Consider the following 26129-nt stretch of genomic DNA (forward strand, 5'->3'; position numbering starts at 1 on the left):
TTTCATATGCAAGATCTCAATTCATGAGAAGTGAATAGAGCAAAGTGTTAGGTGCGTTATTGCCTAGTGAGTCATGTCATGATGAGTTTGAAGCTCTCTATCTTCATTATTCCTATGACATGGCTCATACATTTTATTTGGCGCTTTGCCTCGCTTTGCGGCTTTTCCTTGTGTTTGAAAAGAAAACTATTAAGCTAGTATGCTATCCTAAATATTTTGAGGGGTAAAGTCGCCTATGCAAGTCCATTAACTTGAGTTTGGTTGAATTTTATAAGTTTATTGGACTTAGCATAGAAGAGTGAGCTGAGTGAAGGTTTTTTGGGTTCACCGGTTAAACCGATGTTTAATGGATCTACACCATCGGATTAACCGGCGTTACTAAGTTCTGTCTCAGCTCAGTCAAATCCAGGTGTTCAACCGACGTATGCAAATAGCACAGCATCGGATCAACCGGTGAACATAACACAGTTCTGACCTAGCAATCAACTGATGATTTCAGTGTTCAACCGACGAGTTCAAACTTCACATCATCGGTTCAACCGGTGTTCAGATGCAGAATTGCTGGAGTCTCGGGTGAACTGAACCGATGCATTTAACCGGCGTTCTAAACCTAAGCATCGGATCAACCGGCGTTAAGAAAAATCGCGGGGCCCACATGTCATACATGTCTCTTGCCCGCGCCGCCGGCCTCTCTTCCTCATTCGTTTCCCAACTTTTCGCCACCGCTGCAGCTCGCTCCACGCCCGCCTGCACGCTGCCAGCCCGAGCCGCTGCCACCGCGCCTCACACCACCGCACGCCATCTACGCCGCCCGCACTCCGCCCGCGCACGCCATGCCATCGTGTGCCTGCGCGCTGCCATCTGCCGCGCCGCTCCATTCACGCGCAGCCTGCGCCACCGCCCGTGCGCCGTCGCCGTCGTGCGCCTCCGCGCTGCCGCCACGTGCACAGAGCCACCACTGCCGCACCTCACGCCGCCCACGCAGCAGCGCCCTGCACGCCACGCAGCCGCAGCCCACACACTCGCACAGTGCTCGCAAGGTGTTTGACAAATTGCCTGAACCGAGATGGGTCGCGAGAAGAAGAAGGGCAAGGAGATCATGGTCGAAAAGCCGGTCCGCAAGCGGACCCGTGCAGTGAGGGAGGCCGAGAGGGCCGAGATGGTGGCCAAGGCCGCCGAGGAGTAGGTGTCAGGCCATGCTCGTCCGTTTGGGATCCGGGAGCAGCCAGCTAGAGGCAGAGGCAGGGGCAGAGTCAGAGGAGGAAGGGCCATCAGGGCCACGTCTGAGGCAGCTGCAGAGTTAGATAGCTCAGATTCAGATGCAGCACAGTTAGAGCAGTCTCAGGGGCAGAGTACTTAGGGGTCACCGACTCCACGATGTTCTGGCCGCACTCGGCAGACGGCCCCAGCAGCAGAGTCTCCACCAGCGACCGAGCGTCGCACCGGGCCCAGGACGCGAGGTGATCACCAGCCACAGGTGCCTCGCATGACAGCAGCAGCAGCCGCCCGTAGAGCCGAGGCCCTAGCGGCCAAACGCGCAGTGTTCCGTATGGACACTGTTGTGCATCTGGAGCCAGGTGTGCTTCTCCAGAACTTGACCAAGACCAATGCGGCGAAGACCAAGACCATTGCCTTCATGCACCTCTCCCTGTGACTCATTACAGCAGAGTTGACCATAGGTTCTGGACGCTTCTTCAGGCCAGTTTCTACGAGACCTATCAGAGGAGGGGCCACCGGATCTTCCCTCACCGTGTGCTTGACTGGGTTTCTCTGAGGACAGCAACAGGAGGGGTAGATATCAGAGATCACTTCTCACACTTCACAGGCCTTCCTAGACTGCTAGAGATGGAGCAGAACAGGTATATTGAGGACTGGGTAAGAGTGTTATATGCCACAGCCTGGATTGCTCTCGAGTGCAGAGCCGTGCATTTCATGTTTGGAGGCCAGGTCTTTGGTTTGTCGAGGGCGACGATTGCAGGAATCCTTGGAGTAGACTTGGTCGATGTCTCCCTGCACGAGAGAGTCTACGGGGACGCAGATCCACCTCGCAAAGCATTGATTGGCGGGATAGCACCCTCTCATGAGGCGATCTCTCGGTGCTTCCGCCAGCCTTTCCCAGCCTCGTATGCCAGAGTCCCCAGCTTGCTGACCCCAGAGGCATACACAGTTCAAATGGCCCTCCGGAGGACATTGTTACCGAGGAGTGGCTACCCAGAGGGGTTCACAAGACTGCAGCAGCTACTACTACTCCACATCCTCACTCATGAGCCTTTCGACATTGTGGACTTTATTTTGGCTGAGATCGAGGATGTGATCACTGATGGGATGGGTGTTGTGCACCAGTTTCCTTATGCACACTGGATCAGTTATATTTGTTCTATGATCGTGCCCGCAGACTCACCGATCAGTGCTGTCTACCGCCAGGATGAGGCTCCCCGGTTCCCAGTTTACCATCTGACTGCTCCCCAGGACCGGAGGAGGGGCAGACAGGCCGAGAGAGCTGCCATGGCACAGCTATCGGCAGAGGTTCAGGCTCGAGTGGCCGAGGAGGACGAGGCACTACTTGAGGAAGAGGCACATCTTCCCGGAGGAGACGATGAGATCCACTAGTCAGACATCGAGACCGATTCCTCTGAGGATGATGAGTACTTCCCTCCTGCACCAGCTGCTCACAATCATGAGGCAGGAGGATCCAGAGAGCCAGCAGTCACTACTGTCTCCGAGTCTCAGGTGACTCAGCCATCCGAGCTCACCTCTCTACTTCAGTAGCTAGTCAGTCAGCAGAGAGAGGACCGGCTCGCGACAGAGGCCCGACTTACTGCCATCCAGAGGGAGGCTGCTCTAGAGCGTGCTGCATCTGAGGAGCGGTTTGTCGGCCTACTTGATAGAGTAACTCAGAGGACAGACGATCAGTTTCAGCAGATGCAGCAGGGCATGATGGCTATGTTCAGCATGATCACACAGCTATACTCTCACTCCGGACTAGCCCCGAAGCAGCCAGGTCTTCAGGGTATGGGAACACCTACACTTATAGTCACTCCAACTCCAGCCTCTATAGCAGCTCCAGCTTCTTCGACCTCACCGGAGACCACATTCTCGTTGTCCACACTTCTTGGGTCTACCAGTCGTCAGATCTTCTCGCCACTGCCAGCGACTACGCTTTTTTAGGACTCACCATCAGCGGTTCAGTCAGTCGCCCTCCCCATCATACCACAGGCACTACTTTCAGGGGGAGGAGTAGGAGAGGAGTCCCTACCACCGCAGTTGACACAGCCAGCAGCCTTAGCAGTCACGACTTCAGATGCTGATACCTCTTCTGCTGACCCTATTACAACTTCTACGGATCCTCTCCCAGGCAGTGCCAACACGAGAGCCTCCACGACAGCTACACCGCTAGTCAGCTCGGACCCGCAGCTCCCGTCCGTCAACGAGGGTTCTCCGTCTGACGATGACGACGACGACCTGGACCGCTTTCTCGCCGTGCCGCGATAGCAGGACCCGTAGTTCGCCTTCTTGGTGCTTTGATGCCAAAGGGGGAGAGAGTTAGGGGGAGTCACAGAGGAGTTGGAGTCAGCGGGAGGGTAGAGCTAGCAGAGTGATCGTAGATGCCAGGACTTGATTGTTGTATCTTTATTGGCTTCTAATTCATGGACATGTATATTTGACTCTTGTGCGTGTTGCTCTTTTATGACATGTCTATGGATACTGTTCGAGCCTTGGTGCTCTTTGTGCGTTTCTTTTCACGCGTTAGTCTTTCTTGCTTTACTCGTTTAAGTTATTGTTTGTGTTGTCATCAATCACCAAAAGGGGGAGATTGAAAGCATCTAGGCCCTCTAGGTATGTTTCGGTGATTAATGACAACCATTATTGTGACTAATAAGTTTGTACAGCATAATGAAATCTTATCGCTCATTGGATCATATGTTAAAGAGGCCCCTAAATTTCATCATTCAAAAAGGCGATCTTGGTATTCAACTCAAGTATATAACAAGACTAAGGATCTTTCTAGTCCTAAGTGTCTCAAGGTTGAGAAGGACACTTAGGTTAGTATAGGTTTTATAGTTTTGTAGAGATCGCACTATTAAGAGGGGTTAAGGTCAAGTAACTTGAGCATGGACATGGTCAATCAAAAAATGGATGCACACATTGGTCACTCAGGTTCTTGGAAGCTCAAACAAGTGCTATTCAACTCATATCTCAAGAATATTTGGATTTCATTCAAGACTCAAATCAAAACAGACAAAATCAGGAAAAAGTCTTATCACCGGTTTAATCGATGACATCAATTTTCTATACGTCGGTTAAATGCTGTCACTGAAGCATGGACATTGAGTACACCGGTTAAACCGATGATATTTGAAACTAATGTCGGTGCAGTTGTCCAGAACGTTGGTTTTCCAGGTATTTCTAAGCTTATACTCGCTGGTTAAACCGACAATGGATTTGAGTTAGCGTCGGTGCAGTTGTCCAGAGAGTTGATTTTTTAGTTGATCAGTGGACAACTACACTCACCGGTTAAACCGATGATACGTTTGTTAAATTGCCCAAGCTGTAACGGCTAGTTTTTCAAATGGGCAGTTTACATTCATCGGTTAAACCGACGATGACTTTTGGAGGGCCGTCGGATTAACCGGCGTTACGTACTTTTCTGGTAGCTTTTCTCCAACGGCTCTATCCGCGTGAGCTGCCTATATATACCCCTCCAATGGGTCATTTTGAAGTCTCTTACACCAGGCAACACTCATACACTCATTCTATTGTTGAGAGCCACCTTGAGCTTCACATTCCACTCATTTGATCTTTCAAGCATCCAAGAAGCAAGGCCAAGGACTTGAGTAGAGAGAAGCTTGTGTGCATCCATTCTTGGTGATCGGTTCTTGCTCAAGTGAAGGCCCTAGCTTGTTACTCTTGGTAATTGGCATCACCTAGGCGATCTTAGTGATTGAGGTGTTTCTTGCGGAGCTTGCCAAGTTGATTGTGGGAGCCCGAAGAAGATTGTACGTGGCTTGAGCTCCACCATGCCGGGATGGTGAACGGAGACTCTTAGTGAGCACCCTCATCTCGGTGACTTGGGAGGTGACAAGACTCTTAGTGAGTGTCACAACGTGGATTAGGGGTGTGTGCCAACACATCGACACCACGGGAAAAAATCCAGTCGTCTCTTGCCCAATCTTTACATTCAAGCACTTAGTTTCATGCAATTTATTCATGTACTTGACCCTAGAAATGATAACTTAGCTCTACCTTGCTTAGCTTTATATTTTTTTGTATCCTTTATAGCTTGTGTAGGTTGCTTAGTTAGCCGGTTGGTGAATTGAGCCTTACTAGTATTGCATAGGTTAAGGTTGCTTTATTTTATTTTACAAATTTGAAAAAGGCCCAATTCACCCCCCTCTTGGTCCATCGATCCTTTACAGCAGCACTGTCTCAGCAAGGTTCACCGGAACATTCTCCATCACCATCATCTCATGCGCCGATGAACACTCAAGCGTCACCGTCGCCTCCATGGTCACCCCCTCCGCCGCCAGCAAAGAAGCAGAAACAGCCGCCGGCAAAGAAGGTAGCTGCACCGGATAAGGAGCCTCCAAAAAAGAAGGAAAAGAAGAAGAAAACCAAGGAGACTCCTATTAAACCCTAGGACATGAGCCTTGAAGAATGCGATCGGATAACTCAAGAAAGAGTTAAAGAGCACTTCAAGCCAAAGCCGAAGCCAGAGCCCGAGAAAGTGATAAATCCGGTAGATTTGAAATTTTTTAAGGGAATGTGCGAATCAAATAAGAGAAAATTCATTCCGAGAGATCCCCCTTCAGACTACGAACGCACAATTATCAAAACTACTGAGAAAAAGAATAGACAATCAAAGTCGTTGTCGTCCGACGTTCCATAGCTCGGAGCCCAAAAGAAACAATCAATAGAGCCTCTCATAGTGGGACAGACGACGCAACAACAAGACTTTGTTACATTTTTGAAAGAATCAAACCTGACGGCGGCTCAGATTGCAGGGGGAGAAGATATTCCAAAGGCCAATGTGGTCGTCAAATGGACGTATGAGCTGGGCAAATCTCTTGTACCCCCTGAAGTAGTGTCCGTGCTTCCAACGCAAATGTATAAGCTACACCAGCACTACATGCGTACGATGGCCGATTGCATCTTCATGCAGGGTGCAAAGATTAAAGATGACGATTTCTTACGGGGGGAGGCCATTATATGGATAAACTGGGAAGAAATTTACCAACTATTCCATCAGGAGGACCTCGACATCTCTATGGTCGGCTTGTGGGTTCTGTAAGTATTTTACTCACCTTACGTATTGTTTTGCATGATCTCAACATACTAATCCCTTGATTTATTCGGTATCATGTAGAATGGAGATACAAACTTGTAGGAGAAAGGGATACTCTCACCTCGGCTTCATCGACCCAATGACTTGTAATTGGAGGATTCTACGCGACACTTCCGATGAGCTATTCCAAAACTTGTTCAATAAGCGTTCATCACAACAAGCAAATGATATTGTTTCCTTACAACTTTACGTGAGTGATTCCTTCCGTCTAACTCTTTCTATTCTGTAATCGAATTGTTTAAACCTTAACTACCAAGAACTGCCTGCGTATAATCTTGTAGTGAACACTGAGTCCTAATTGTCATAATTCCCGAGAAGAGCTTACTCGTGGTTATGGACTCATTGAGGAGAAATCCAGAACAATACGAAAATATTCTTAACATGATGAAAAAGTAATTCTACCACTACTCCGTCGATGACCGATAATTTGAATCACTTTGTTACTTGACTATAATTGTTCTAATCATACACAGGATTTGGAAACAATTTGCTAAAAATCATCCAGGTAAATTTGACAAGGAATTGAAGATCAAGACAGATTTTGCGGTACGCACTTGGATGATTCGTTGCACGATTCATTAGTTTTATTATATATTCATGTAAATACCTGATAATTTCTTCTCTCTTAAAGTGTATGAGGCAGAAACAAGGCACTAATTTATGCGCATACTATGTATGCGAGAACATCCATGGTCTGGTAGGTCCTCCAAGGGCCTGGACAGATTGGGAGGAGGAAGTAAGTAAAAAACATGTTAATATTTGAACTCGTATTTTAATTAGTCGAAATTAATTATCCCATTTTTCCATAGGTCGATGAGATGATCGATAAACTCATACCGGAGGAAAAGATTATGGCGATTCAAGAACAATTGTCCGGATTTATTGTTGATCAAGTCCTCGATCCAAAAGGCGAATTCTACTATGATGGACTATCTAATAATGACAATCGCAGCAAATATGATAATATACGTGTATATATATAATTAAGAATGAATATGCCTAAAATCCTGTGGAAAAAAAAAGAAACTCGGCTTCACTCACCCTTGGTCTTTAAATTGGCCCTGTAGGGCAGATCTAAGCCTAACATACATCATATACAACTCTCTGAATTTGATATTCGAATGACTACAATTTGAATTATCTGATTGGATATCGTTGTATTCTTATATTCGAATATGACATCTAGACAAAACTATGTGATTGGAGATCCAAGAAAAAAATATTTAGACATCTGAAAAAAGGGACCAAATCAATATCTGACCCCTTCCATTAGTCAGATGGTTGTGAAATATCTGCTAAACCCTAAGTGACATGGTCTATTTACCCTCTTGTCCTCTTTTCAGAAACGACATGGTTCAGCAAGCTAGGGTTCAAAGTGAAATCACCTACAAGTGCAAAACACAGCAAGACCGGGCAAATTGAAATTCACACTAGGAGAAAAAGAGGCATTCGTCCACCTCCAGTTAGTACCGATTGCTTTAAACCCGATACTAATGCCAATTTAGTACCGGTACTACAACATAGTGCCCCTCGGGGTTATTTGGGTTATTTAGTACAAGTTTTATTTAACACCAACCGATACTAAATGACTCCTGGGGGTCCCAACCATTTAGTACCTAGTTTTAACACCACGCGGTACTGAATTGTGGCATTTAGTATCAGGTGGTGTTATGGCCCGGTACTAAAGGTCCGCCCTGTTGTGTTACTTCAAAAGGATAGCATCTCCTATTCAATCACATTTGTTGTATGGGTGGGATGGTAGAGGACACTACACACGAGGCCACATGTTAAGGGTTCGAATCCCACGATGCACACACATTTATTCGATCTTATTTTTGAAAGTGGTGATGCATTTAGTACCGGATGCTGCGACCAGTACTAAATGGAGGTACCGATAGTTGGTACTAACGGCACCAGCCGCCCGTTACATATGTGGGTTTCTCTACTAGTCTCATATGGGGGAGAGTGACTGTTTTACCGTCACAAAATGAAGCATATGCTTGAAGGGGTGGGTACGGTCAAAGTACTGCCGCCCTACCCTTATTACAAAGTGCACTGATGACAGAAATCTTGCACATCAAAGTGTTACATAACCAGCCTTTGCAAAGAAGACAAAAGCGTAACTATTTTTGGTACGTACGAGTATATTCCTGCTGGGCCTCAACATTCTTTTCTTATCACAATCTTTAAAAACGGAGTAACTTTGTGAAACCTGTTCACGTTTAATTTGGTGATGGAGTAATTTACTCACGGACCATTAAGGTAACTAATAGTCGATATATAAGTCAACTTTTCAATTAATTTATTTCGTGTTCACACATTATTATTGCGAATTGATTAAATCAAATGGGCGTGCTGCACAGCTTGCACAACAGTGTGTCTGTACAAGCTGTCTGTTTCGTAGGCTCGAAGACGAGGCCCACATGCCAAACACCAACCGCACACCACAGTACTGCTACTACCCCATGCGTCAAGCTCCCATCCACATCAGCGATAGTCCAATGAAACAAAATAAATAAAAAAAAAGGATATTCCAGTGATCCTTACCGGCACAGAAAATATTAATCAATTAAACATGTATTAATGTCCATTTCATAGTAGATCCACACACAAGTAAGAGATAGAGAGAAAAAAAGGAGAGAATTGCAAGATTTCAAAATGCATGCGAAACTTCTTGGTACTCGCAAGGTACCACAATCCTATACACAATAATATCACCACTGCCTCACAAATGTAATCACCTATATATAATATTAAACAGAAAAATAGTGATCAAGGTAAAAATAAATAAAAAGAGAAAGGGGGAAAAAGAGAGAAGAGCTTACTACTTGAATCCAAAATCTACCTAGACTGACACATGACCCATCCGACGTACTCCAATCATTCGTGGCTCATTCCTCCTCATCTTAACTCAAACTGGATCATCCCCACTTGTTTTATCACATCAATTTGTTCAACAACTCAATTTGATACCGGCGATCTCTCCTCCTGCTAGCCTCGATCAATGCCAAGAAATGGAGAGCTAGCCACGCACTGATCGATTACTCTTTTGTTGTATGTGTCCGGTGATCGATCATATACGTGACATATGCATTGTCTCAATATAATCATCCTCGCGGATCGGAGGATGTGCGATCACTGGAAGTTGTGGTGGCCGTCGGCCCAGGGCCAGAACGGCGGCTGCTCGTCGACGACGGCGCCGCACAGCAGGCTGCCGAAGCTGCCGCCGGGCGTGGCGGAGGGCGTGTCGGCGGTGGCGCCGTGCCCAAGCTCCATCTTGGGCTCCGCGGCGGCCGGGGACGGGTGGCCGCTGTGCAGGAGCTGGTCGACGGCGGCGGAGGCGTAGAACGGGAGGCCGCGGTGGCCGTTCATGGCCGCGGGGCTCTCGTGATCGGCGGCCGCCGGCGCCGGGGCCCTGGAGATGTCGAGGTTGATCTCGGAGCTGTTCTCGCTGCGGTTGCTGCAGGACGCCTCCGTCTCCTTGACGTTGAGGTTGATGAGCTCCGACGCCGCCTCCTGCCTCCCTCCTCCGCCTCCGCCGCCCTTGAGCGCCATGATCTGCACGCGGACCACGCATGAGGACATGGACAGAATGGGAACGGCCCGGTGGGCTCGGGAAGGGAAGACGGTGATTGGTATATCGAGTGGCTAATCATGCTGCATGCACCGCAGGAGAGAGAGAGAGAGAGAAACGGGGATGCATGGGTGGCCGACAGCAGGCGCAGCGTTCATATGGCCGGCACCGATCCCGACACGCGCACTTTCTGCAGACGACGCTGAAACCCACATGGATCCTATCAGCTACTGCTAGCTATCTCCCTGCCATGGATCACATACAGCAGCAGTAGCGGTAGCGGTAGCGGTAGCAGTAGCAGTCAGTCATCCTACTCCTACCAGCCTACCACTATACCCCATGTCTGTACTCTATCTGTATCCACCATGCCCAATCAATCATGGATTCTGACACCCAAGAATAACCAAGATCGATCCAATCCAAGAACCATGGTGATCTTGGAGTGCGCTACCGCTACTACTGAGACTGCTAGCTGCTGATCAAGATCCAAGATGAGCTAGCAAGAAGAAGATATATGATGCAAGAAGAAGATATATGATGCAGGCGTCTCTTCTTACCTCGGCGTGGAGCTTCTTGTTGTGGGCGAGGAGGGCGTCGTTCTCGGCGCGGGCGGCGTCGAGCTGGCGGCGGAGCGCGTCGTAGTCCTTCTCCAGCTGCTTCGTCTTCCACCGCGCGCGCCGGTTCTGGAACCAGATGGCCACCTGCCGGGGCTGCAGCCCCAGCGCGCGGGCCAGCTGCGCCTTCCGCTCCGGCTCCAGCTTGTTGGCCACCTCGAAGCTCCGCTCCAGCGTGCGCACCTGCTCCACGCTCAGCCGCCGCTTCCGCTCCCCGCCGCACCCGCCGCCCGCCTTGGCGGAGCCTTCCTCGTCGTCCGACGCGGCGGCACCGCCGTCCTGCTGCTGCGGATCCGCCGCCGCGTGCTGCAGGTTACCGTCGTCGCCCGCGCCGTCAGCATACATGCGCTTGCCGAGGCCGCCGCCGGCCAGCATTGGCGGCGCCGCCATGGCGCCGCCGAAGTCGTGGAGGAAGGGGCTGACGAGGCCGGGGGGAGGGGGAGCGAGGAGATGGTGCGTCGGCGCCTCGTGCTCGTGGTGGCCGGCGTCATGGTGGTGGTGGTGGTGGTGGTGCTCCTGCTGCTGGGGATGGTGAGGGAGGGGCTGCTGCATTTGGAGCAGGAAGTTTGCGGGGAAGAAGGAGGGGGCCATGCCATTGGTGGCCATTGGCTTCATCACAGGAGCGGGAGGAGCATGGGGGGAGTATATCAATCACAGAGAGAAAGAGAGGGAGAGGTTGGTTGAGACATGAGAGTGTGTGACAGAGAGGCAGAGGAGGAAGAGGGGAGCAAATGGAAATATAAGATAGAGGATTTCTTCCCTCACTTTTTTTATTAAAAAGTGATAATTTGTGAAGCCAAAAAACCTATAAAACTACTAGTTATTAAAAAGAAAAGGAAACGGGAAAAAGGAAAAGGAAACGGGAGGCAACACTTAGCTGAAATATGTCGGAGTTTTAATTTGTGAACCTGTATATAATTAGATCTATATCACCCATCACCGTACCCTAACTGACAAAATCTTTGAAGCTGTGATCTTACATGCATGCACGGTGAAATTTTCTTTAGTTTGTCAAGCAAACGGCGACGGAGCAAGAGTTGGCCCATAAAAATTACGAGTGAAGCAAAGTCCACTAGCTAGCTGCTACCGCCATTGGCAACCAGACACCGTGCTCCTCCTGGCTCCATCGATCTGACACGTCACGTACGCCATGGCATCCAGCTCCTCCAGCGGGCCCCCCAAGGAGCAGCCGTACCAGTGCAGCTAGCTAGCTAGCGCTTGCTCCGCCTGCAAACGTACGCACGGTTCCTTCTCCTGCTTGCCTGTACCAACCAACCACGCACTGTGTTCTGCCTGTACCACGACCATTTCAAGCACTCACCGCGGCGTACGTGTACCTGCAGAGAGCAAAACTGAATGTTCCAACAGTGCCCTAATTGGCTAAATGTTTGTTATCTCAGACTAATTTGTTACATTAAACTGCTAGTTCATGCAGGCAAATGTAGAACAAAGATCTGGACACCTAGATAGAACCAAACATCAAGGTACGGTAATAATAATCCTTGTGGATCTGTAGAAACAGTACTCACAGGGGGTCCCACATGGCACAGGGTGACACTGCAGGGGCATGTGTACATGCTGCTGCTGTGTATTCACTCTAGGCGCGTGCGCACATAGAAATAAATACTACTGGTCCAGGTATTGTTCTCTGACAGAGTAAATCCGGGATCCAGTGCGCTGAGCCTCTCACAGGGGGATGTTCTTCCAAAGTCAGACCATTATTTTACCGCGTTGACCACGACGGCGGCGATGATGTTGCAATCATCGCAGAGATGCCGACGACAATGTCAAGGAAATCCTCCGCCTCAGGATTCGGGAACCCATGCATCATCATCCCGGCGACCTTTTCTTGTAAGGAGCTATAGCCAATTAGCCATCACCACCTCGTTGAGAGCCCTATGATTAGTTTAGCTTAGCTTGCTAAGGTCAATCTCAGTGGGAGTGTCACGTGAGTGTCATAAATATTAAATATGCTGACATGACATAAGAGGAGAAGGGGGAGTGTCATGGAATATGAGAGGAGGTGATGACACTCCTTTGGCTCGGTTACCTTGTTTACAGATTTGATAATTGTGCCATGACATTCCCCACTGAGACTGGCCTAAGATGCATACAAGACCTGTGGCAAGCTTTATTTTGGGAGCTTAATCCTTGATCGAAAAGGGGCGATTGTAGCTAGTAGTAATAAAATAGGGCAGCACGATCCTTCCAAAGGCGAGGCCGGAGATTCTTGCATGTGTTGAGTTGGTGGTTGCGGCCGCTGGCGCCCTGCACTTGCAATATTCTTGCGTATGCGCCATGCAGACGAGCGCCCGGGAGTTGCTGGCGGCCATGTGAGGGACGGGAGGAGGCAAGATCGCTTTGGAGAACTTTCCATCTAGTTTATTCTGCTTATTCCCCTGCTGCTGATGAACACTTGCTTGGCACCCATCTCCTCACTTAGTTTAAGTGCATTTTGTCTTCAGAGGAAAAAAAAATCGAACTCATTTTGATATGCACATAGGCATAGGCATGTTGTTGTATAGTTCATCATCAGTATAATCCAACTGATCATTTGCTTAGAACACAAGAAATAAATTCACATGAAACAAATCAAAGGTGGTTTATCTAGGTGTCGATCGAGCGATAAATGCATGTATTTTCTTGATGTTTGACATACATACATGTAGTACATAAGAAGGAAAGTTCTTTCGGCTCTTTTATTTATTGCGATTATTACGATTCTTTAGTTGGCGCGAGCCATTTCTTTTGGCCCGAGGAGGGGCGTTGCGGGAACATACTTGTGTAAATACTCATCTTTTATTTCCCGTGGGGATTTGGGAACATGGCAGCGGATGTTCAAGTAGTGGTGGGGGGAGGTGGTGATAGGAAAGTACACGGAAAGAATTAGAGGAATGAGCTGGATAGAGAGAGAATCACAAGAAAAAACCATTAGAAAAACAGGGTATAGACTTTTGGAGCGAGGGCTGCTGGCTATGGATGGTTTTTTAAGAGGAGGGAAAGCTGCAGGAATCTAGAGCAGGATGGGAGTGGGGCCCCTCGTCCCATGGACGAGAGCATGCAGGGGAGGGGATAGTTACTACCTAACGCGTGCACAGCTACTGCCGCGCGCCTGGCTCGCTGGAGATTCGTGTTGCTAGAGGAAGCCATGTTTGATTCTTTCCGGATGCTGATGATCCCCTGCTCTCCTGAAATCTAACCTTAGGATAAAGTTCTGATAGAACTACTGCGATCGAGCTCTACATTTATATATTACCTTCAAACTTCCAAGGGAATCCCCTAGTAACCGATTTAAAAAACGTATTTTCTTTTCTTTTGACTGCAGATATAAAATTTTTGAATTTCCAATTCGAATTAGTCTACTTGATTTGCCTTGAGAGTATAACAACTTGTGAAAAGATATTCCATGAGTGAATGATATTTAGATGATGATACGACCGCCATCCTAGACGATGATAAATAAGAAAAAACATATGTGGAATTCAGTACGCCAACGGAAGCAGGCCCGGCCCCCAATATTGGTCCCAAACCAACACCTACTACTCGCCCCTTACCTTTAATTTCAAACTTGCAACCAATGGGGGCGCACAAGGGCATGGAGTACTGCAAAACCGATCGAGGACCATGTATATAGCACAAACCTAACTGCCAAGATAACTGGGACCATGCATATGCCACCTTTTTTTACTTATTTTTCTCTCCTTGAGGACCATATATGTATCTACAGCTTCCTACTGCGCACCTGTCCTGAACCTTTTCATGCCCTCTTTTTCTTTCTCATATAGAAAGAATGACGAGCTAAACCCTAGATGTATTTGTATGTTTTGCAGGTAATTGTTTTTTTTTAAAGAACAACCGGGGCGGAACTCGCCCACGAACCTTTCATTGCATAGAGGTTAACGCGGTGAGGCAGTTAACCGTCAAAATTACAAGATCAAGTGACTATCGGAAACCAGCAAACAATGATCAGGATACATGGGCTAAAAGCCACAGAAGAAAAGGGAAGAGAGCCACAAAGGGTTACAATCGCAGCATACACACACAATACGACTTGCTAGAAAACACAACACAACGTAAGGGCCTATGGGCGGAGCAGCCAAGTCAAGCCTCAGAAAGGTGGAGCAGCCTGTCGATCATCAGTTCATACCATCGCTGCATGCCTTGCTTGCCAATTTTGTACTAATAAAAGTTGGGACACCATCTGAGAGTCTTCATTTAACCAAGGTGTCTAATATCTGCATCACCTCAGCCGTTTGGTCGCCACTATTTTCATCAAAGAGAACGAGGAGATCCAAGGGAGGATCAAAGGTCTCGCTGACCCGGCTTCGTAGAAGCGAGGTATCCACTACCATCGGTTCTCATCGGGCACGAGATCATCCATATCACAAACAAATGCTAGAAACCAAGGCAAACCAATTCGTGACTGTTAGACCCCGGGTACCGAGACTGGTCACATGTGAGGAATATTCTAGAATAAGAGATAGCGCATGATATGTACCTTATCCTACTGTAACTACATGTACATGAGTAGAACTAGTAGAATAGAATGAAACTACCCAATATACATTGGGAAGGACTCCTCAAATAGTATTCGACTTGGATTTCTATGTAACCCTGTCCCCCAGACTATAAAAAAAGCGGACAGAGACCCCTCCAAAACATAGTCTACTCTAAGGCAATACAAACCACCAACAAAACGTAGGGTATTATGCATCTAGCAGCCCGAACATATCTAAAGCTTTGTGTACCCATTGGTTGCAGACCTCGGCGAAACCCTACCTACAAACCTACCACTTTAGGGTATTCCAAGGTGGGTTTGGCGGCTAAACACCGATAGCTGGCGTGCCAGGTAGGGGCCTTCAACGAAGGTCAACTAGCGAACTCGAGGGTAAATTTCGGCAAATCCAACTCCATGCCTAAAGGCACAACGCTCGTCTTCGGCTCCTGGGTCTGCACCACCAACGGGTCGGGTGGCTACATTAGCCACCTAGCCAAGCCCAGGGTGCCGAAGGCTTCTTTGGAAAAGGAGGACATTCCCGCCGGTTGCTTCGACAACCTCGATGAGACATTGATCTCTATTTCTCCCAAAGGAGCCGGGATGGAATCCATTCCCAACATGATTCCAACTCATGTTCCACTCGTTCCCGGGTCAGTTCTACCCGACCTTGGAATCTTCACTCTGAACCGTTGATTGGATCAAGCAACTTGACCTCTGTTCCTCAGGAGATCCTAGCACCTACTTCTTCCTCGGCAATGAAGAAAAAGCAGAGCCACTTAACTACCACCGAGGGTGAGCTAGCTACAACCTGCGTTGGTGGGTCAGCCGAGCTAGTCGTCGCCCACCACGATGACGATTTCAAAATTCCAATCCAATCAGAAATTACGTCAAGGATAAGCAACGCCGAACTACTCGATGGAGTGGATCGGTTCTCACAAAACATTATCAGGTGCATTGAACTTGCAGAATCCGCTCTCCAACACAGTAAGACCCATTCCTAACTGGCAGCGTGCCCTTTCTAGGCTTTGCCACATGCCATATTCACATTGAGGCACGTGTCCATCACGATTTGTACACATGTTAGTTTCTTATTGGACCACGTGTTTGTTTCTCATTCTCCTGCATGTCAGTTTCGGACCACCACGTGTCCGAAACCTGGATGTCACACGTGCCCATTACATATCGACGTTCATACAGATTCATTCCATCATAGAACAAGAAAATCTTTTATATTCAACACATCTACTTTTCTCGCAGGCGGCTTCGCCATAGTTGCAGTAGTTTTTTCTCTTTATGAGTTCTTCTCAGCAGACACCTTTATCGTTTGCTGGTAAGTTCCGAGTTGAATTGCGTAGGCAGATCTAGGTTGACGGTGCATCGCTTCTTCCTTTGTCTATAGAGTTCAAAGTTATCGAGCAAGTTAGATCTGTCCGGTGGGGTTTAGCTTGTTCATCAATTTATTGATAAAAGTTATCAATATGTTAGGTTAATTGATCCGTTAATCTAGCTTTGTTGATGCTTTTATCACCAGTTATCGCTAATTGCTTAGATCTCAATAGGTTAATCTGTCTAATCTAGTTTGTTTTAAGTTTTCACCACAAGTTATCGGCATCTACTTAGATCTTGCTAGGTTAATCTGTTTAATCTAGTTTGTTTAAAGTTTTTGTCACAAGTTATCCAGCTTAGATCTATCTTGATCGGCTACCTCCCGTGATCTGATCACGCAGGTCGATTTTGACTAGGGTCTAGATGCTGCTCGTAAGCTGTCAGACCTGGGACAGCGGGACTGCTTATAGGCATAGAATATTCTAGAGTAAGGGATAGTGCATGATTGGACCTTACCTCTCTTGTAACTACCCAAATAGTAGTACTAGCAGCAGTACAAGGAAACTACCCGACCGGGTTGTAGTAGGACTCCAACTGTGCTCGGCTAGGACTTTCCATGTAACCCTGTCCCCCCGGAATATATAAGGGCGGGCAGGGACCCCCTCAAAACACATCGACACCTAAGGCAATACAAGCAACCACACAGGACGTAGGGTATTACGCACCTCGTGGTCCGAACCTATCTAAATCCTTGTGTTACTTGAACCATCGAGTTCCAGAGCTACTCGATCCCTTGCCTACAATCCTACTGCTAAGGGCATCCCTGAGTAGTCTTGGCGGCTAAACACCAACAGCTGGCGCGCCAGGTAGGGGATTCGGCGAGTTCATCGGCGAATTCGATGGCCACCTTCGCTTTCAGCACCATGGCATTTACTCAAGGCACCACCTTCGTTTTTGGCTCATGGGTCTAGGTCGCCAACAGTTCAGGCAGCTTTGACAGCCACCTAGCCAACCCATCTAGCCAGAGACGATCTCTTCGGAAAGTTGCAATGCCATCGCCGCATCAGATGAGATCGAGCAACGAGATCGAGCAGAAACTCGACGACAAATCAAGTTCCACTCGGACTCAGATCGGTTTTAGCCCGAGTCCTACTCGGGTTGAGACTCTTCTCGCCCGACCCATCTTTGGGTTGTGCAATGCATCATCTGCTTACCAATGGATGATCAAATCTATCTACTCCTCATACGAAGCTAGCTTTGATCAAACTGCATACGCCGAGAACTTCTCCGCCACCGCTAGCCGGGGGGCACCCATTTTCGACGTATATTCAGATTCAGATGAGTCATCCCATGACAATCTGGATCCGATCATTGATGCACTGGCAAAATTCCAACTTAAGTCCTGCCATGGTTACTCATTTCCAGAACTACTCGACAGCCTTCGAGAAGTCGCCAGCATCGATGATCTTTTGTTTCAACACGGTACTCCCCTTACACCCATACGGGAAACTGGATCCGGAGGAACCGAACTAGCCTGTTGTTGACGGTGCTTAAGTTAGAAATAAAGCCGTCAACTCCTGCAGCTTTTCATATCATTCAAACACCAAACGTAGTTGTAGGACTTAATTCTAATCAATTCCATGAGTTTTGGTGATTCTTGGTTTGCAGGCACCCATACTCGGAATAAGGAGAAAACAAGCACAAGACGCAACAGAAACACACCAAAGACTTCATCCTGCGTCGCACTCACAAGATGGGCCCATCTGACAGAGAAAACCGACCTACAAAACCCTGGCACCGACATACATAAGATGGGGGCCCACCTGGCAGTGTCTAGGAAGAAAGACGGCGCGAGAGGTGGGGCTCGGGGGTCGGCCGAACCCCGAGGTCGCCCGGCCCCACTTTGGCGCCAACCGACCTGATCTTTGGCGGGAAGGTCGCTGTTATCCTCCCCAAGGCGGTTCCGAGTATTCCCATATTTGATTCCCGCGGGAACCAACCTATCCAAGCTATAAAAGGAGGTGGGGAGACCCTCTCATACACAACACAAGAAGAGATACCACTCAAGTTGGAGAAGAAGTTGTAGAGAGGTTCCCACTTGTATCTTTAGAGTAGGGAGTGTGCGAGGAGGAGGATCGGAGAAGAGTCGGACTTGTCGGCCTCTCTTCGTCTTGTACCTCGATGGGTACGAATCACTTGAGTAAGTATCCGGAGTTCATCTTCTGTTAAGTTCTTGGTTCAGTATTCTTAAGTTATTCTTTCGTTTACGGGTTCATCATCCGTTCTTGTAACGGATACTCTGGTAGAGGGCCCCTGATAAAGACGGGTAACCCTGTACAACACTGGAGTAGTAATCAAAGGATTAGACATGGTGTCTAGGCCCTAGATTGCCTTTGTTTGCCTTGTACTCCACAGTATTATGGGGTAGACCGCGGGTGGTGACAGCCCCGTCGGTCCACTACGAAGCTACTTTGTGGTTAGTGCACTCCCCCTGTCCGAGTACGGCGTAGAGCAACAAGCCGGAGGTCCCTAACAGTACCTGGGTCAGACCGGTGCCCGAAGTGAACGTGTGAAAGCCTAAGTCTACCTTACCTTGATCCTTATCTTTAGATAAACCACACCACCCAAGGCTCTCCTACCTCTTGTTCTCCTAGGTTAAACTAGCCAGAAGATCGTTGCACCTCTGTTCCATGTCAAAATACGATACCCTGAATACTCTCCGGGTGAAGTGCTACAATGGTATCTTCCGTGCGCTTGCGGATCTTTTCTGTGAACGTTAAGAAATACCAACAAGTATTTCTGGCGCCGTTGCCGGAGAACGGTTGCTGTAGTTATCTTCGAACCTAGTTTGCCCGTGTATCCTTTCTTTTTACCTTTCTCTTTATTTTATCCTTATTCCATGGATCACCTTTCTATCCAACAATTCTCCGCTCCCAAGGACGAGTTCGTAGAGCCATCACAATCTTCGAAGCCAATCGCAGCTTCCAGCTTTGAACTCTGCCCTGGCTTCATAGCCATGGTTCGGGAACAATCCTTCTCGGGTTTTGATGATGAAAACCCCTACCACCACCTACGAGAGTTCGAGCAGTTGTGCTCATGTCTGTTAATCGCAGGCATGGGGCAAGAAACACTTCAGTGGAAGTTGTTTCCTTTCTCCCTTACTGAGAAAGCGAAACAATGGTACACCCATAATGTAGGGAAGATAAGCGGAGAAAGGGAAGAGCTAAGAGACAGGTTCTGTCTTGCGTTCTTCCCGATTGCTCGCATTGCTTCACTATGAAAAGAGATCCTCGACTTTTCGTCAGGATGAGGAGTCCATAGGTGCAGCCTGGGCCAGGTTTTCCAAGCTAACTCATGCTGGCCCAAACTTGTCTATCCCTGACCACGTGTTGCTTCAACACTTCTGGTTAGGGCTTAGCAAGGAATCTGCCCTACATCTTGATATCACTGTAGGAGGGTCGTTCACACATAAAACCACAGCCAAAGGAGAAGCTCTCTTAGATCGTATTCTAGAGAACACATCCTTCACCGAAACCCTTCCGGCAGCGGGATCCTCAAGCCATGAGGAAGTTTCGTTGGTTGTTTCTACATCCACCTCAACCAATCACCTAGAATCAACCAACGAACCTTCCCCTGAACCAGAAACAACAGAGGAAGAAGAAATTCAACCTCCAGAGTTTCCTTTCAACATCGAGGAGGATGTTTTTCAAAACTTTGAAAACACCTCGATGTATCCTCGTGAGAAGAGACCACTAGTTCCTAAAGAACTCATACCCCCTCAAGATAGAGCCTCGCTGAAAGAGGCAGTCAAATGGGTAACAGCTGTTATGAACAGTAATTGGGTAGATGTAACACCCGGTTTACAAAAGGACATAAACCGAGCAATCATATACGTGCCAGGATCAAGTCACACGTATATACAACAGAATGAACAGTATATCACAGCACATATCACATAAAAAGATATAATAAAGCGAGTACGAATGTTATTTATTACATAAATGACAAAATGTCTGATACAAAGTATGCGGAAGTATAAAACAAGTACGAAACTCGGAAGCAGGGCGCCACAGGGACGTCGACTGGGAGACGACAGCCTAGAAGTCCTCGTACTCCTAGTAGCTCCAGGTGAACTCCTCCGCATCGCCGGTAACTGAGCAGCAGTAGGGTGTCCCCAAAGAGAACAAGAGAAAAAGAGTTGAGTAGGCAAGCGTGAGTACACAACTTGTACTCAACAAGTATAACACAAACTATGAGGCTCTAAGGTTGGCTGACTCAACTGCATTCGCTTTTAATCTTGGCAAAATTTTATTAAAGCTAATTACTACAAGTTGATGAAATTACCATAACACAGTTGCATAGAAATTAATCAAATTAATTAAGAACTTCTGATGACCACACCGAAACCACCAAGGTAACCCACTAATCAAAAGGAGGATCTGGGCCGCTCATGACCATGAGCACGACTAGTATACTAGTTTTACACTCTGCAGAGGTTGCACATCTTTACCCACAAGTCGTGAGCTACGCCAGTTGTTCATCACACTTGCGTAGGTGAGATGACTAGCAAACTCACTACGAGGCCGTTACAAAGAATCTCGTTGGTAAGGAGTAACCGCGAGGGTTGGATCGGCGACTATGGAGCAGGTCTAGTGGGCGTCAAGACACAAAGCACATACGAGGCCACTCAGTACGAGGGCCATAGAAGCTTACCACCCTTGCCCCGCAGGTAAGTTACTCCAAACCAAAAAGACCTAATTAGTAAGCCAAGACCATCCCATTCCAGTCTTGTGGTTGCGCGGTTGTCCTAGGTTGTCGCTCTAATGACGTATGGTCCTTATGGAGAGTAGCTAGCACAAAACACAGCGCGAGCCCCCTAAACCAAGTTTCTAGAAAAACATGTTTTAAGGAGACGTAAACCACTCAAGTACAGAGCCCAGAGGGTAACGCTCAGAATTAAGTTGCATAAGACCATTAACAATTTAATTAACAAGAATCATGTGTGAGAGCGCAGCACCTAGCACAACTAACCAAAATACAACCCAAGGGATATATATAAAGGATATAAAGTGGCTAGGAAAGTCCTTATAGGCATACAGTATTAAAATGCAGTATGAAATTGTATTTAAAGGTGATAGGAATGTTCATGTTATACCTGCCTTCCTCAAACTGCTCCTGCTGCTCAAAGTGTCCCGCGGAGGATGGCTCCTTGTACTCCTCCGACTGCTCAACGTCTACTCACGATCGCAACGCCGAAACAAAGTCCAGCACATACACATACATGCAAACAAGGCAAAAACTAAGAAACAGTACAACATTGCATAAAAACAGCAAACAAAATAGAGCTAGAACTATTCTACGCATTACAACGATCGCGTGGGCGCAAAAACCACCTAAAACGGAGTTAAAACGTGAAAACTTGGGCTAAAACAAGGTCCAGGGGCTAAACTGCGAGAAAAACTACGGTTCTAGGGGGTTCTGTGCAAAAACCAGGGACTAAAACATAATTAACGGTTAGATCTAGGGTCTAACGTGCAAAAAGAGAGGGGCTGGACGGCGGGTCCTATTCTTAAAAAGGTCAAGGGCCTAAATGTTAAAAATAGGACTGTTCTGCAATTATTTTTGAACTGCAGTGGACCGCGGGTTGAATCTAGGAAAGTTCAGGGGCTCTTTAACAAGATTGCCAGGGCGAAGGGGTACGCGCGGATCTGATCCGTTGGATCACGATCCCGCGGTTCAGATCAAAGGGTTATGCCGTTCTAATCTGGGCCGCAGTTTTTAGATCGGACGGCCAGGATGGATGGGGGCGCGGGCGGCGGCGCTGGCAGCGTCGACGGCTTGCCGGAGTTCAGCCAAAACGTGACCTGGAGGCCGTTTTGACTCGGGTTTGGTTCAGGAGTGACGTGCGCGACGTCACGAACCCAAATACGGGCTTGGTGTGGGCTCACGGCGAGCAGTAGCAGCGGACCACGGCAAGGCGGTGCAGCAACACACCGGTGAGCAATTTCGCGCGCGCGGGGAGCAGAGAGCGGCTAGGCCCGAGCGGGACTAGATCACGAGCAAGAGGCGAGCACGGTGGAGCTTACCAGGGGCGTGATGCAGGCGGGGGTGCGGTGCAGGTAGGTCGGCGGTGAGCTCGAGCGACAGAGTGACGTCGGGCTTCGCGGAAAAATGAGGTGGAGGCGGCTATAGACGTCTAGACCCGGCGGCGGAGCTCCGGGCAGGATCTGCAAACCTTCATGCGTAGCTCCGCGAGTGCGTGGGCGTCGCAGAGGGGCAGCGGAGCCCCGGGTCCATGGCGGCGCGGCGTCCTCTGCTCCAACTACGGGAGTGCGGCTAGCGCTAGGCTAGGGTTTAGGGCAGCGGAGGTGAGGGCGAGCTCGGGGAGGCAGTGGGGCTATTTATAGGGCGGCGGAGGTGATCCTGGGCGTGCGTGCCCAGGGGAACCGCAGCGAGATTCCCGGCGAACTCGACGCGGCGCGGGGAAGACGGCCCTGACAAGCGGGGCCCATATATCAGTGGCGGACATCGGCGCGCGGGCGAACGGGCTGGCGTGGGAGATGGGCTGGAGCGGCGGTGTTGGGCCGGGGCACGGGGGAAGCGGCCAGGAAACGGAAGAAGGAGTGGGCTGTAACACCCGGTTTATAAAAGAACATAAACCAAGCAATCATATACGTGCCAGGATCAAGTCACACGTATATACAACAGAATGAACAGTATATCACAGCACATATCACGTAAAAAGATATAATAAAGCGAATACGAATGTTATTTATTACATAAATGACAAAAATGTCTGATACAGCGGAAGCGAAGTACAAATATGGTAAAAACTCTCCGAAGCTGAGCAGGGCGCCACAAGGACGTCGACTGGGAGACGAACACCAAGAAGTCCTCGTAGTCCTGGTAGCGCTGAGCGAACTCCCTCGCGTCGGCAGGAACTGAGCAGCAGTAGCGTATCCAAGAGGAAAAAGTAGAGAAGAGGCAAGGGTGAGTACACAACCGTACTCAACAAGTATAACACAAACTATGAGGCTCTAGGTTGGCTGACTGACTGCATTAGCTTTTAAGTCTTGGCAAATTTTATTAAGACTAATTACTACAAGTGGATGAATTACCATTAACCCAGTTACATAGTAATTAATCAAATTTAATCATGATACTACTGAGATCCAAACCGAAACCACCAAAGTAACCCCGAGAGGCACCTCCCTCGTCGGAAGGAGATAACCCCACTAATCAAAAGGAGGATCTGGGCCGCTCATAACCGTGAGCACGGCTAGTATACCAGTTTTACACTCTGCAGAGATTGCACATCTTTACCCACAAGTCATGAGCTACGCTAGTTGTTCATCACACTTCCTTAGGTGAGATGACTAGCAAACTCACTACGAGGACCGTTACAAAGAATCTCGTTGGTAAGGCATAACCGCGAGAGTTAGGTCAGCGACGATGGGGCCCACCTCCAGGGGTACAAGCACCGGAGCGCAATCCTAGCACAGACCAAGCCGGAGGAGCAGGGACCATTGAAGCTTACTACTCTTGCCCCGCAGGTAAGTTACTCCAAACCAAAAAGACCTAATTAGTAAGCCAAGTCTATCCCATTCTAGCCTTGTGGTAGCGTTGTTGTCCCAGGTTGTCGCTCTATGAACCGGTCCTTATGGAGAGTGGCCAACCAAGCACTAAACAACGTGCTGGCCCCCTAAACCATGTTTCTACAAAAACCATCTTTTAACGAGACATGAGCCACTCATCACAACAGAGAGGGCCACTCTCAGAATTAAGTTCAAGTAAACCATTAATCAAATTAATTAAAAGGACCAGAATGTGTTATAGCGCAGCAACCTAGCAAAACTAACCAAAATGCAACCCAAAGGTATATATAAAGGTTATAAAATGGCTAGGACAGTCCTTATAGGCATACAATATTAAATGCAGTATGAAATTGTATTTAAAGTGATAGGTGGTGTTCATGTTATACTTGCCTTCCTCGTACTGCTCCTGCTGCTGCTCAAAGTGCTCGGAAGATGGCTGCTCCAGGTACTGGTACTGGGGCTTCTCCGGTAGCTCAACGTCTACTCACGAACACATGGCCAAAACAAGGCACACAATAAGCATACAAGCAAACACTAACAAAAGCTAAGAAACAGTACATCAATACATTAAAACAGCACACTAAATTAGTCTAAAGCTATTCTACATGTTACAACAATTGCGTGGACATAAAGAACGCCTAAAACGGAGCTAAAACGCATATTCTAGGCTAAAAACAAGTTCTAGGGGCTTATCTGCGAGAAAAACTAAGTTCCAGGGGGTTTTCTGCAAAAACCGAGGGCCTAAATGTAATTAACCATTAAATCTAAGGGCTAGCGTGCAAAACTGACGGCTCAGGACTACGGGCTCTATTCTGAGAAAAGCCAGGGGCCTAAGTGAATAAAACAGGGCCTGGTTGGAATTTCTTTTGAACTAACCCGGACCGCGGGTTAATTCAGTGATAGTTGGGGGCTCTTAAGCAAAAGGTACAGGCCGAAGGGGTACGTTTGATTTTCGGCCGTCGGATCTGGATCGAGTGGTTTGGATCTAACCGGGGGGTGATCTAATCCTGGCCACGGGTTCTGGATCGGACGGCTCAGGGTGAGGGAAGCTCGGGGCGGCGGCGGGAGGTCGCCGGAGCAGAGCTCCGCGGCGACGCATCGCCGGACTCCTCCCAATCTGGCGTTCTGGAGGCTAAACTGACCGGGGTTTGGGTCTAGATGGGTCTACGCGCCATGCGTAGTCTACCTCTGGACTGAGCGGGGCACGAGAGGGCTCGGGGCGGGGCGTGCTGCTACGGCTCGGCCTTCCGTGGCGGCGCTCGCCGGAGCGCGGCCGCCCGGTGGTCCTGGTGGTCTACTGGGCACGAACTAGGGTGCAACAACATCAGGGAGTCGGGCCGAACCTTACCAAGGGTGCGGAGTGGCCGAAGGGGCGGCGCAGGGTGGACGTCGGCGAGAACCGGCGGCGAAGTCGGGGCGGAGCTCGTGGCCGGGGTCGAGGAAGGGGCCTCCGGGCGCCTGGGCGGTGCGGGTCGACGCATCGTGCTCCTACGAATCCGGTGGAGTGGTCAGCGTGAGCGGAGCGGCACCAGCGGCAAGCAATCGCGACGGCGCAACGAGCTCACCTGAGGTGGTTCCGGCGCGATTCCGGCACTACTCGTGGCGAATTGGGAGGCAAAAGTGCACGGGAAGTTCTCTGGAGTCGTGGCGGGGCCAACGCGGGGCTCGCGGTGGCTCGCGGTGCAGTGGAGCGACTGGTCCGCGGCGGAGCAAAGGCGCGGCGAGGCCGGGTAGCGCGGAGACGGCAGCTAGGGTTTGGGTGGCGGCGCTAGCGGGATGGGATGGGGTTTCAGAGGCGTGGGGCGCTATTTGTAGGGCGGCTCGGTGATCTTGGGGAGGCGTGCCGCAGATGGGAGGTTCGCCGGGGATCACGGAGTAGATGGCGCGGTTGTTGCGCGAGGTTGAAGGAGGTTCTGCCGTGCGGGCCCGGCTTGTCGGTGACGGGGTGAGCGCGAGCGGGCGTGGGGCGGAGATGGGTGGGCCGCGCGCTGCTGGCCTTGCGAGGGAGGGCGTTGGGCTGCTGAGCGCGCGCGCGGGTGGCTGGGCCGGAGGGAAGGGTGGGCCTGGTCAGGCTTGAGTTGCTGGGTTGGTTCGCGAGGAGAGAGTGAGGGAGAGGGGAGTTGGGCTGGGTTTAGAGGGGAGTTGGTGGGCCAACTGTGATGGGGTTTTGGGCTTCTTT

At 49.1% G+C, this 26129-nt stretch overlaps 1 protein-coding gene across 1 annotated transcript; it reads right to left on the reverse strand.

The window, feature by feature from the left end:
* Nucleotides 1-8891: 8891 nt before the first annotated feature.
* Nucleotides 8892-11501, reverse strand: LOC120692116 (homeobox-leucine zipper protein HOX23-like). Its single transcript, XM_039975347.1, has 2 exons — nucleotides 10475-11501; nucleotides 8892-9901 (listed from the first exon to the last, which is right to left on the reverse strand). The coding sequence occupies exons 1-2, from the start codon at nucleotides 11144-11146 to the stop codon at nucleotides 9479-9481; spliced, it is 1095 nt and encodes a 364-aa protein (XP_039831281.1). The 5' UTR covers nucleotides 11147-11501; the 3' UTR covers nucleotides 8892-9478.
* Between the last annotated feature and the right edge of the window lie 14628 nt (nucleotides 11502-26129).

The sequence above is a fragment of the Panicum virgatum genome, chromosome 9N (assembly GCF_016808335.1).
Source record: "Panicum virgatum strain AP13 chromosome 9N, P.virgatum_v5, whole genome shotgun sequence".
Taxonomy (NCBI): domain Eukaryota; kingdom Viridiplantae; phylum Streptophyta; class Magnoliopsida; order Poales; family Poaceae; genus Panicum; species Panicum virgatum.

Coding starts and splice junctions, on each gene's coding strand:
- LOC120692116 (XM_039975347.1), bottom strand. CDS start 11,146: ATGAAGCCAATGGCCACCAATGGCATGGCCCCCTCCTTCTTCCCCGCA. Junction 9,902..10,474: donor ACAAGAAGCTCCACGCCGAG/GTAAGAAGAGAC, acceptor GTCCGCGTGCAG/ATCATGGCGCTCAAGGGCGG.